A 12372-nucleotide genomic window follows, 5' to 3' on the forward strand; every position below is an offset into this window, starting at 1 on the left:
GAACAGGGTATTATTTCTTGCCTGTAAGGCCTAAGTGGGACCATGCTACAAATAAACAACAGAACCTGGAAACTAATCAGTGTAAACAATGTAAAAAAGGAAAAAAAAAAAGAAGCAAAGAAAAAAAAAAGGTACCAAGGAAAACAGTACACGAGGTTAACATACACTCAATATTTAATACTGAAGATCTGACAGTAGGTTACACTGCAGACTGTCACTAGCACAGAGCCACCATATTGCAGACCCTCAGGGCCAGAATCAGCCCTTCAAAGAAGCTGACATCTCATCAATGTGGCGCTGGATCCACTCAAGATACTGACTGACTTTGGTGTAGACTCCAAATTTCTCCTTTCTTCCACAGCCCTCGCCCCAGCTCACCAGTCCTACCAAAAACCAGGTGTCCTTATATTTAGTGATCATAGGGCCTCCGCTGTCCCCGCTGCATGAATCTTTCCTGTCTCCTAAGCTCCCAGCACACAGCATGTTGTCAGAGATAGCAAATCTCATCGCCTGGGCACACTCGTTCCGGGGAACTATAGGGATTTCGATATAACTGAGCAAAGTAGAGTAATTGTTGCTGACATCGCTTGTGCTGCCCCAGCCAGTTACCAGCATCTGCTTCCCACTTCTTGTCAGCTCCCGTTCTGCCAGGTCGCGGGTGGGAAGGCAGATCGGGAGCGCGTACTTGTTATACATCACGGGTTCAGCCAAGTGCAGCATGGCTATGTCATTATCGGATGTCTCCTTGGTGTAATTTTCGTGGCTCACGTATTTATCAACCCAAACGGTTTGCTCATCTGTCTCAGTACGGAGACGGTGAAATTTACCTGGAAGAGCAAACAAGAAGATTACGGATGCTACGGGATCTTCCTTCACCCTCAGCACCGCGGCATCTGGATTACACTGGCCTTTAGGACTGTACTTCACGCTCTTACTTCCCTTGTAACACAGACATTTGTTCGTTTTATGTTACAGGTTCTTCTTAGATGGACAAATGTGTAAACTTCCCATATTTCCCTAAATCATGAATACACGCAGTTCTAAATTAATTAGCACCCTAGAGCTATGGTCATCAGTTGAGAAGCTGAAGGGCCCTGTTGTGTTTGTATTACAGTACAACTGTGCAACCTGAGAGATCTTCGGGAGGACAACAGCCTTCCTGGAGTCCACATTGAAAGCTGGGAGAGCAAGTGTACAAGAGCTTTGTGCTGTATAACCACTGCCTGCAGGATTTAAGTTCAGGATTTATAGGACAAAGAGGACTGACTGGTAAGGCTATTCCTTTCTGTGTTTTTAAGGAATTTTTGACTACTTAAGACTTCCCAGTTATTACTTGTGCTACGTGACCACGGCCACTTTGTGGGTCAAGCAGTTACGGAACAGTAAGCAGGCAACTAAGTTGAAAAAGGCAAGAAACATGTCACTTGCGAGATGCTGGAAAAGGAAAGACAGAGAGAGATCTCTGACAGGCTGGGAAGAGGCAGCCCAAGAACAACAATCAGTGGCTGTCACGTTTCTGAGCTGTGCTGTTGGTTACTTTAAGCTTCATATCAAGGCCTGCTTCAGCATGTACTTGACAAAAGGACTTCTCTGGAGAACTGTCCATCACGCACAGCCGAGCTGCTGGCGGGCACACGCATGGGAGGCGGCAGGACATCCAGGCTGACACCTCACCTCGGCACGGGTGCGACAGAAGTGGTCTTTCCTTCTTGGTCTCCTTACAGGTTAAGTTGGAAGTTGCTCTTTATCGCCACCTTTTCAAATGTGCTTTTCATAATATTATCCTTCAAATATGTTCCCTCACCTTCCCGTTAACTTTTGCTTTCTTTCAGGCTTATTTGAGTCCCTCTGGATACAAAGCCTAAAGCCGAGTTGCTCTGACTCTGCACGACCCAGGTCTCCTGAAGTCACTCACTTCAGTGTGAGCTCCCCTGCACTTGAGCCAGGCAACGTCATAGTGCAGCTGTTGGGCTTTTTTTTTTTTTCCCTGTAAAGAGTCAGTGTCTCCAAGCACAGGGACTTTATGAACCACAGTAGCTCCAGCAACAGATTCTCAAAAGACCCCTGAAGTCCAGCTTCAGATCTTGGGACTACCAAACCAATTATTTCGGAGCCTCTGCTCTTGCTCCTCTGCAGGCAGCCAGTGGGCATTTCACACACGACCACAGGAGGTGTCTGAAACAGCTCTGACGGACACACTGCTGTACCAGAGCCTGAAGGACTTGCTGTTACCAAGACAACACTCAAAAACCTGTTTTTTTTCTGCTGTCATGACCTCTCTCTTCTGTGGCGACAGTGTCCGTAGCACCCTTGGAGCACATCTCCTTGCTACCCACTCGCAGCCGCTGCGGCTTGGGGTTGACTGACAAATAAGGGGGCAGGGGGTTTATTCCCACCTTCACAGGTGCAAAACTCTGCTTTGGGCCTCAGAAACAACTCTGGACTCGAACACTGCCAGATCAACCCCTCTGAGGAAGGCAGCTGAGTTGCGCAGGAGCACACTTTCTGCCAGGCTTCCCCTGTGCTGTCTACAACCATGGCCATGAACTGTCTGTGTCCCGAGACACCTACGAACAACCGGGTGACAGCTTTGGTGCTACTGTAGCAACTGCTCCCCCAGAACACACTTCTGGATGGTTTCAAGCTGGAGATGCAGGAACAAGAGCCACAAACAGGAAAATCGAATTCTTCTTAAATCCATCTTCCAAGACTTCAGCTACTCTGAGATCCAGCTTTTCACTTCTGCCGCTACAAAGCCACGTGAGTCCTGCTACAGGAATTCTCCCTGCGCTCCTGAGTGCAAACTTCCCCTCCAGATTAGCTCTCGGGGACGGCCAGCAGAGCTGCTGCGGGAAGAGCTCAGGACAGCGCTGGGTGCCCCAGCCTGGCAGAGGCAGGTCAAGATTCACCTCTGCAGTCGCAGTCCGACGACCTTCAATACAGCCATGGAGCTCACACCTGCCCCCACAGACACGGCAATGTTTCCATTCAAAGCTCTGTTCCGTGTATCTCGCTAGATCTCTCGGATTTAGAGCACGCCTTTTTCCAATGAGAACTGCTTTCCTGGTGGCAATAAAATGCCCAAAAGATACATGTAAAAGGAAAACCACGTTATGTCAGTCTGGGTCTTAAAAAGGTTCCCTTCTGCTTGACCTGGAGGATCGTTTGGAGGAGAATCTTCTCTCTCCTGAAGTCGCAGGCTGTAGTCATCTCAGTCCTGCGCCCCCCCCATACCACAGCAAAGGACCCTTCTGTGGTTTCCATCTCACCACAGCAGTATTGCTCAAGGCTGAATGAGAAGCGTTCTCAGTCCGTGACCGCATGCTCGCTTCTTCCTCTGTTCATAAGGAAAGGCTTTTGGGCAGCCAGGAGAGCGAAAGAAATTGGAGCCCCTCTTGCTGGTCATCCTGGTCACCCGCATACACACCTCAAATTTATGTGTGAGATATCTCTTGGGTTTCATTTAAGAAAGAAAAAAAAAAATCTTCTCAAATCAGGGTTCTCGAGTTTTTCTTCACCCACTGAAAATCACTTTTTATTTGGACAGCACAGGACTCTTGACAGATCCCACCCCTTCTTTCTTTGCTGCAGAGCGATCTCTGGGCACAGCCATCCCACCTGAAAGCTTGTCACCATACAGATCTCTGCCAAGACCTGCAGCACAAGGTCAGGCTGAAGTCATTTAAGTGCAGCCTCAGTACTTCCCCTAGTTACCACGTTCCCGCTGACCCCTTCCAGTTACACTCAAGGCTACATCTAGCGCTGCAGAGCGTTCAAGCGCCACAGCTGATGGTTCCTTTTTTCCTACAACATTCCAAGATCTTTTAACCAAGCAAACTGAACACAGGTTTCTTCTTCTTGGGCCTCACTAAAACTAAACAGACATATTGGCAAACATTTAAAAGGGAAGAAAATTACTTACTAGGAACTGGAAGTGCTTGGAGATGTGTAGTCTTTATATATTTCCAAACTACCACCCGCACTTCTGCTTTGATGTCCCTCTGTGGAAAAGGTGGATACTCTGGCACTGGGAGGACCCAAGGGTATATCACCTGCTTTTCCATTCATCCTTCGTGTTGAACAATGGAAGATGGACATAAACACATCCATCTGTACGTGCCTTATTGTCTCTGTTCTCAAGCGTTTGCACATCCACAGTGTACGTGGAACACGCATACAGACGATGTATTTCCCAGGCTACACATACAGACAATGTCTTTGCACGACTTCCCACAATTACTGGGAACAACCTATCTTTTCACTAACAGAGAGCGAAAGCAGTCGAGCTGTTATGCCTCTGTCACTAATGGTAGACAGAAAGCACTAACCAAAAAACAAATTCTACTGAAGCGTGAACAGAACAATTACTTTTGTCTGTTACCGTACAGACATGTACCGTACTCGGCATGGATGCTCTCATGCTTAAGGGCAGCAGAGCCAGCAAAGGCAGCGCTGCCATTCTGCAGCACCTCTCCTCCTTCTCTACCAAAACTCTCTTAACTAATGGTGTTCAGATGTATGAAGAGGCAGGAAGACGCACTGTGACATTCTCCTCCTGGGGCCAAGGCTTTTTTTTTCAGTACTGGGATGACCTTGAATATTTTCATCACCAGAAAAAAAAAAAGCAGAAGAGACCAAGCCTTTGTAGACAAGCAGCAGCGCTCACAAACATCAACTCACTTCCACAGTAAGGCTGACAGTGGCTCAAATGAGATCAGATTTTTACTAGACTTTTTTGTTTTGTGCTAAAGTGCATATTAAATACTTCCTAGACAACCTGCTCCTACAACCAAGACGGACTTTTGTCTTCACAACCTGCTGGTCTTTCTCCTGAGATTATAAACGTTGGGAATGGCAGAGATTTTTTCCTTACCAAGTCTTACTTTGAGCCTCTCTTCTGCCTCAGTGCAGTGTGCTGCTGTTAGGACCCAAGATGGATGGATGAGAACACCCCCACACAGAAATCTCCCTTTGCTATTTTGCAGCATAATCTGAAACACACACACAAAAAAAAAAAGAGAGGTCTGACACCGCGTGGAGCATGGCTCACAAAATATTGTACACCTTCTTCTTAGTGGCTGCGAAATGCCCAGACACATCAAGCACCAAAGCACGTCACATTCACTGAAGCCAAAGCTCTACAGTGGGACAAAGACACTATGAACAAGGTCTCTGTGGAACACCTGCGGAAAAGAATATTCTTCCTGAACGAGCGCTGGCTTTGTTCAAAGCAGCATGGGACGATGCTGGTCACTGCAAAGAAGCACTTTGGTACTTCAAAGCTGTGAAATACAGAGCTCAAATGAGGGGATTATTCTTGTGTCCACAGCACACTAGAAGACAGTGCGTCATCTCAGGCCGCAACTCTCGTGCTATGGTGTAAAAGGGCCTTTAATGTCAAAGAGCACCAGGCCCTGATTATACACGCTCACTAGTTCCACGATAAGCTCTGCCAGGTCTCCCCTTCCTCTGTGATGCCCCAACCCGCTCTGTAAAAGCTATGGCATATTTTGTAGATTAAATTTGCTAAATTGAATTTATGACAGACAAGGCTTTTAAGAGCAGATCCATGCAGAAAAGGGGAGAAGATTACCTCGCACTCCCATATACGGCTGTGCCAGTTGCTGGAGCAGGCACCACGCAGCACGAGCTGCGGTGATCGAATGGCCTTCCCTCGGATGGGACAACAGATAAGTGTCATCACTACTCTCTCTCTTGACATTGTTGGCAAGGTACGGTAAAAAGCTTAGCAACAGTGGCAAGGTCAAGAGTCTTAACAGATAATAAACTCTTTTTCCCTGTTACTCCAACTTTGGGGTTGCTTTTGTAAAAGCTAAGCTAATGGAATCTGAGCTTCACGTGACACCACCACTAGTAATGTTGGAGCCTTTCTGGGGCAGCTGGCAGGCAGCGCTGGTCAGGAACAGCCTCAACTATCTGTGATGAAAAACTTTTCTCCTTACCTGCCAAGGGCTGTCTCCCCTTCTTCCTGCTTTTCCCTCAATGAGCCGAATATTGAATCCTGCTTTGGCTTCAATGTAGTCCATTTTCACTCTTCCACAGGGGAACTCCACTACAGGAGATGCAGAGAAGTTAACCAGCAAAGACCAGATCACCCAACACAAAACCTGGTTCTAAGGCATTCCCTCCATCTCTCTAACCTAGGCGATACTATTCAGTGGCTTCACGGAAGTCCCTCAATGCTTTGCAGAGGCGGCAGCTTCCCGATTCCCCTGTATGTCTCCATGAGGCAAACACAGGTGAAAGGCCGTAAAGGATGTACGGAGTTGGGAAATGCAGGAAGAGAGTTACTCTACATGGAATGGATGTTTTGAAAAGCAGTACAAAGCGCACTGCAGGCAGTTCTCCCATAAAAACCTCTTCCATCGTGTTTGAATAGTCCTCTGTCAAATCTGGACTACGAACATCCTCCTCTTACCTACAGGCTTGCACATGGTATGGTCATTCATCAGCTGATACCCAGACGCACAACTGCAAGCGCGGCGCTGGTTGGCAGGGTCATCCCTACAGAAATGCTGACATCCTCCGTTATTAACAGAACAGTTGGTGTATTTGACCTCTGCAAAAAAACACGAACAGCAAGAGAGGTGTGAGGAGCTGGAAAGCTAAAGAGCCGCAGGAAGGTAAAGCGGCAAAATGACATCGTGATTCAAGTGAGCAACAGCCGACAATGGATTTGGGATGACGGTTGTGGCCTTTAATAGCGCTTGGGCCCTGAGACAGCAAACAGGCCCTGGTCCAGAGTAAGGCAGTGGAGAGATGCAGAAAACAGAGATTACTGTCAGGGCAGGTAGGCTGGAGAACAGAAAATTCACCGTCACCGAGCACAAGTTAGTGCAAAGTGTTGATAAAATATGACATACATGCTCGTCCCTAAATATGCTATCTGGCTTTTGTCCAGAAAGAATTTGTCACAGTAATGACAATCAAATATTTGCAGTGGATTGTTTTTCCCCCTGTACTGTAAAAAAACCCCGCTATCATCCCTGTGCTTACTGTTCTAAAGTAAGTGAAAACCCCACCTTACAGAATTATTTCCAGTATTTTTGTAAAATTTACATATCTCAGATCTCCAAACGTCTCCCTTGGCAACACAAAATTCACTGTGCTTCAGATATACACAGATCATCTTTTTACCACATCGCGAAGCAAAAGAGAGATCACATTAGTAAAGAAAGCAAGTATAGTGTGCAACCACAAAAGCGCCGGCCCCTACTACACAGACCCCCATCACAAAGAACGTTATTTTATAGTGGATTAAAGGCAGCATTACCATAATTGCACAAAGCTCCCTCCCAGCCTTTGCTGCAGATGCAGGAAAATTTTCCAATATTGTCTTTGCAGATCCCATTGGAACAAGGCTGTGGGTCACACTGATCTCCATCTGAAACAGGAAAACGCGGTCCCTGAAATCACACAGAACTCACGGATCAAACACTAACACGGACAGACCCTCCCCAGATTCCCAAGCGTGGTTTCCCATGGTTTCTGCCACCGACTGGTGATACCTCCGCGGTGCCGGCCCAGAGACAAGGGCACTTGTCTGGGTTCTGGATTACAGCTGCAGAGTGAGCAGAGTGGGGAAGAAAGAGCAAAACCTGAGACAGACAGGGCAGAGGCAGGTCACTGTGGAAGCCAAGAGCAGGGGTGAGGCTCCTCTTTGGGCCACGTCAGGCAGGGTTAGAGCATCAGAGAGCACTTTTGCTCAGTGCCTTAGCTCTGGGGAGGTGCTTGATGATAGGCACAGATGCACCTCAAGTTTTTTTAGGAAGGCTGCTTGTACAACAGGACTGGCAAACATTCTTTGCACACACCCAATAAGAGAGAATGAGAATTTGAATCAGTATGTGATACATGGCAGCAGGCAGGAAGGCTGAGTACTAGTTACTCTTGAGGAAACACAGAGAAATGATTAGGAAAGTCTTTCACTTACCTACATACTTGCTCCAAAAATTCATCTGTGAAGAAACAAAACTTACGTTAAGGTTAGAAGCAGATTTTTCACAAGCGAGGGATTTAAAGCCTACCATGGTCTTGGTCAACAGAACACAGCATCCGGGTCAACAGCATCGTCTTGTTCTTCTTGACAGTGTAGTGACCGGCACTACAAACCAACAAAACTGGCCAACTCAGACGTTGATGCGTTGCCCGTACTCAGCACAGATGCCCCTGGCCCTGCCTGCGGACCCCCAAGCACCACAACATCCCCACAGCTTCTCTCTTTCCTTGTCGCTTACTGCCAGGTAAGTGTCACCGCTGTTGTTGAGTGCATTTGTGCTCAGTTAGACAAAATGCGGGCATTGGGAAGAAAGACCTCACTCCACTCTGAGGTCTATAGGACAGCAAGGATGGTCCATCCCGTGTGGCAAGCCTACTCTGGTTAACACAGTAAGAAAAAGTCCAAGCCACCACAACAATTGGATGTGGAAAGGGGCAGGAATCAGTGATGTTGACAATAAAGGTAGGGCCCAATTGAAAATACGAGGTTTGGAGAAGGAGAGAGTACCTAGTGATAAGAGAAATGTTTGTCAGGCACAGGTGGGAGACTGGGGAGAGTCAGTGAAAGGCAGCCAGAGCTGGCCAATGTACAACAGAGGGCAAAGGACTAGAAGGACTGGGAAAAATTCAGTGGCAGCAAGAATAGCCAAACAGGGTCAAGCAGGGATTGGCATTACCTGGCTGGGACCTAAACCTCACAATTAGGTCAGGTGGGACATGCACGAGCAGCCAATTTTTTTGTAGCCCATACAGGTGGTAACTTGACAATCACTGTAACACAATTACCTTCAAAACCATGCCTACGCCTTAGGAGTCAGGAGTGATGCATGTTCAGTGCCGAGAGCAAGACCTCCTATGCCCTGGACTGAAATACTTTAAGGAAACAAATGATTGTTTAAGTCCCACGTGCATCCTTAATAAAACAACTTACTGTTGCTTCCTTGGTTTCAAATATCTCACTGGCCTCCTCAAAGTCACACCGCTCTTCAATGCACTCACGCTCCATAGAGCCCGGTTTGAGCTCCTCCAGGAAAGAGTTCGCCCTCTTCTGGATTTTCAGGACTTGGTTTGCATCTTTATTGCTGTAAAATACTGGGACCAAAAATGTGAGAGCACAAGCAGGGAACAGAGCTGGCTGAAAACTGGTAATGGTCCTTTCCCAAAGGAGGCTCATCAGAGCAACAGCCCCTTCTCTAGCACCGCAAGACAGCCTGCCCTAGAAACCATGGGCTCAGGAGTGAGCTCCAGCCTCTGCTCTGTGACAGTCAGGCAGCTCACAGGGCTCCCGAGAGCTGTGACCGGGCAGCCATCGCGGCCCAGCACCGTGACTCTGAACCTCTGCTAGAGGAATCCAAACCCCCCTCGTGGGAATGATCCCAGCCACTCCCCGTGACTGGCAGAGAAGCAGGAAACACGCTCACAGCAGGAAAGGGGTGAGGGGTACCTCTAAAATGAAAACTTACTTGAGGTACCACAGACTCGTGAAGAGCAGGCAGCAAGCAGCACCCCTATGGTGACGAGCTTCCACATCCTGCAGCAGGAGTCACCTGGAGAAGAGACGGTAGATGTGAAGGGGAGCACGCTGCTGAGCTGCAGCACGACCCCCCTGCTGCACAGCTTCTATTCAGCTAGCTCTATCACTTCTTTTTCTCAGAGCAGCTCCCTTGCCGAATGCTGTGTGGTGCCGTGACTTTCTCTTTGATTCCAGCTCCAAAGTGGCCGTTCATCGGCAGCCCTCCAGACTGGTTTGCTAGTTCCCTTCGACCCATCAGCAGCTCCCCCACAACACTTCTTGCCTGCCCCGACATCCTCCCCTCGTCACCGAACATTTTCGACAAGCTTTATACTTCATTAAATCAAGCCGTACTTTGAAATCCCGAAGGATACAATACTTTTGAAGCACTTACTGCTTTATTCAGTGTGAATCAGCGTGATCTATTCTTCCGCCATGAGCTCTGCTGGAACTTAGTTAATCCATAACTTCCAATATTTACTCTTTGGGGTGACATGAAGTGCTTTCTTTTTAGTCATTAAACAAACAGTGCTCAGGGGGAGCTTGACAATTTACCTGCATGCAGGAGAAAAGTGAAATAGCTGAGGCATCCACTCTGCCTTCTTCAAATCTGGGGTTTTTTTCTTCTAATTGTCTAGCAAGTAGATATATTTAGCGAGTAAGTGTAACCACATCGGTGCTCAGGTCTCTTGAGAGATCCTACCACCTTCTCACAGCATGCAACCACCCCAAAGGGGCACACATTGCTATTTTTAAGAGTCCTCCCACTTCACTTTCTCATCGAAGTGTCCACGACAGAGGCGACTAACCCCTCGAAGCCATGAGCAGGCTGTGCTGGCCCCACCAGCCGCCTGCTGTGAGGAGGCAGGGCGAAAAGCTGGTACCAGCCTGCTGCATCTCTTGGAGGGCTGGGTTAGCTCTCAGCAGCCCATCAGCTTCTACTGAATTCTGAATATTAAACATTGTAGAGAAAAGACACGACCCTTGTCCGAAGTTTTCTTCCATCAGCGATGGTACAAACCAGCGCGTCCCCCTTGTGCAGCAGCGTCTCTGTGAGCTGTACAGTGCGTGACACCTTCATGCACATCACCTGTGCAACCGTGTGTCATTAGGGGTCCTTCACCACAGAAAGTGCCACCGGGGGTCAGGAAAAGGTGGGGCTCCCCAGGATCTCAGCTCATGTCCAGCGACGCTGCTGAAGAGAGCTCCAACTGCTTATAAAACTGTTTTTTTCTTTTTCCCTTACAAACTTGGCCATGGACTTTCTTGAAAACAAGTTCTCTTTAAACAAAGGTTTCAAAGTTCATCCATTTGGGATTTGTGCTAATAAAAAAAAAAAAAAAAAAAGATTGCGGCATCCAAAATCACAGCTGGGGAAGTTGTGTGCACTGCAAAGCTCTACTGACAGAGCTAATTTCAGCATTCAAGAAGACAATTTCAGCTGAGATTAATGATAACAGACTTGTTGAAAATAAAGTTTACGAAACACATCTGAAGACAGGAAACATAAAATAGGAAATTGGAAAAGAAGTGCGGTACCATATATTCCACTTGTTACTCATACAAATATTATTCATAATATTTGCAGCTGACCTGGCTGTCTAGAAATAGCGCTTTGCTACCACATAGGTTACATGCTTTTCAATACTTTTGTTTCTAAGACTTGGAATAGGTTGGAAATTTAGGACGTGTAAACAAACTGCCAACCTAAAACATCTAAATCAATGTGCCAGCCTCCTAAACCCCGCCTTTTTTTTCTTTTTTAAGCCTGTACTGATACTTGGAAAGAATGAATTTAGTTTTCCATCAGCCCTTGTGGTTTGAGGGGTTTATATTCCTCCTTTCCCATTCCTCTCGCTACTGCAGTGCAGAAAATATGTATTTTAAAAGCCAGCACTGGGGCTCTCAGGTAAATCGCACGGCTCCAGGCACAGGGGACTGAAGAAAAGACGCTCCAGGATGCTTCAAGATCTGCCCAGTTGTGCATGCCAGGTAACCATTTCAATCTGAACAATTACAGTGCTGTGCTCACTACTTTCTAGTTCACCTTCAGTAAAACAGAGATACTTCGTGAGACTGGCAAGACAGAGGCTCCACATGATTTTAATTAACACCGTGGAGAGTTCTGAGTCGCAGAGCGGTACGAACGGGCATTAATAATCAAAGGAAATAATCTCTCTGAAGTAAAAAAGTATCATGGATCTTTCAAATCTCACAGCTTAAAGATATCCCCCGTTACAACCTGAAGAGAAAAAGCACACCAGACTGCACACTTTGTTCTTCTTGCTTCCCCTGAGTATAAAAAAAACCTAAAAGCTTCCATTTTGCCTCTTCTATAGGAAAGCTTCTGGAAAAATCTCACATACGTTCGCAGCCTTCAGCTTCTTAGCCAGAAGTGCTGATCACTTTTCTCAAATTTTTCCAAATTGAAATTGTAATTTAACTTCATTTAATAAATTGCAGGCAGATGTAAATTCTGATAGATGGGGAACCTGAGGCAGCAAAGCTACAAGGCTTAAAAAAAAAAATCACAGCTCTTCAGCAATTAACCTTGTGTTCCACCCATCAGTTCTTTCTACTTCACCATAATGCCCCTTAATTTGAAACAAACCCAACTCCGAATGGTTCACCGAGCAATCAAAGCACGAGGTCTCCGTCCTATATACCCACTGGAGCCTCTCGCTGCAAAAGAGCACTGCCCAGGTCTCCCTTGCATCCTGGGTACTGACTGCTCGTGAGACGTGTAGAAAGGTAACATTCTGTGAGCCGTGTCTCCCCACCAACCACCTGAGTCCCAAAGAGGCTTTAAAAGGGGAAAGACAGGCTGGCACACACAGCAT

The 12372-nt window shown here is 47.0% G+C and overlaps 1 protein-coding gene across 1 annotated transcript; it reads right to left on the bottom strand.

Annotated features, from left to right (window-relative positions):
• Window positions 1–111: 111 nt before the first annotated feature.
• On the bottom strand, window positions 112–10825 carry LOC128910780 (vitamin K-dependent protein C-like). The gene is made up of 9 exons (XM_054204456.1): window positions 9927–10825; window positions 9483–9566; window positions 8951–9111; window positions 7955–7979; window positions 7295–7405; window positions 6440–6580; window positions 5964–6073; window positions 4874–4991; window positions 112–827 (listed from the first exon to the last, which is right to left on the bottom strand). Exons 2-9 carry the CDS (start codon window positions 9547–9549, stop codon window positions 259–261), a joined length of 1302 nt encoding a protein of 433 aa, XP_054060431.1. The 5' UTR covers window positions 9550–9566; window positions 9927–10825; the 3' UTR covers window positions 112–258.
• Between the last annotated feature and the right edge of the window lie 1547 nt (window positions 10826–12372).

Source organism: Rissa tridactyla, chromosome 6, assembly GCF_028500815.1.
Source record: "Rissa tridactyla isolate bRisTri1 chromosome 6, bRisTri1.patW.cur.20221130, whole genome shotgun sequence".
Taxonomy (NCBI): domain Eukaryota; kingdom Metazoa; phylum Chordata; class Aves; order Charadriiformes; family Laridae; genus Rissa; species Rissa tridactyla.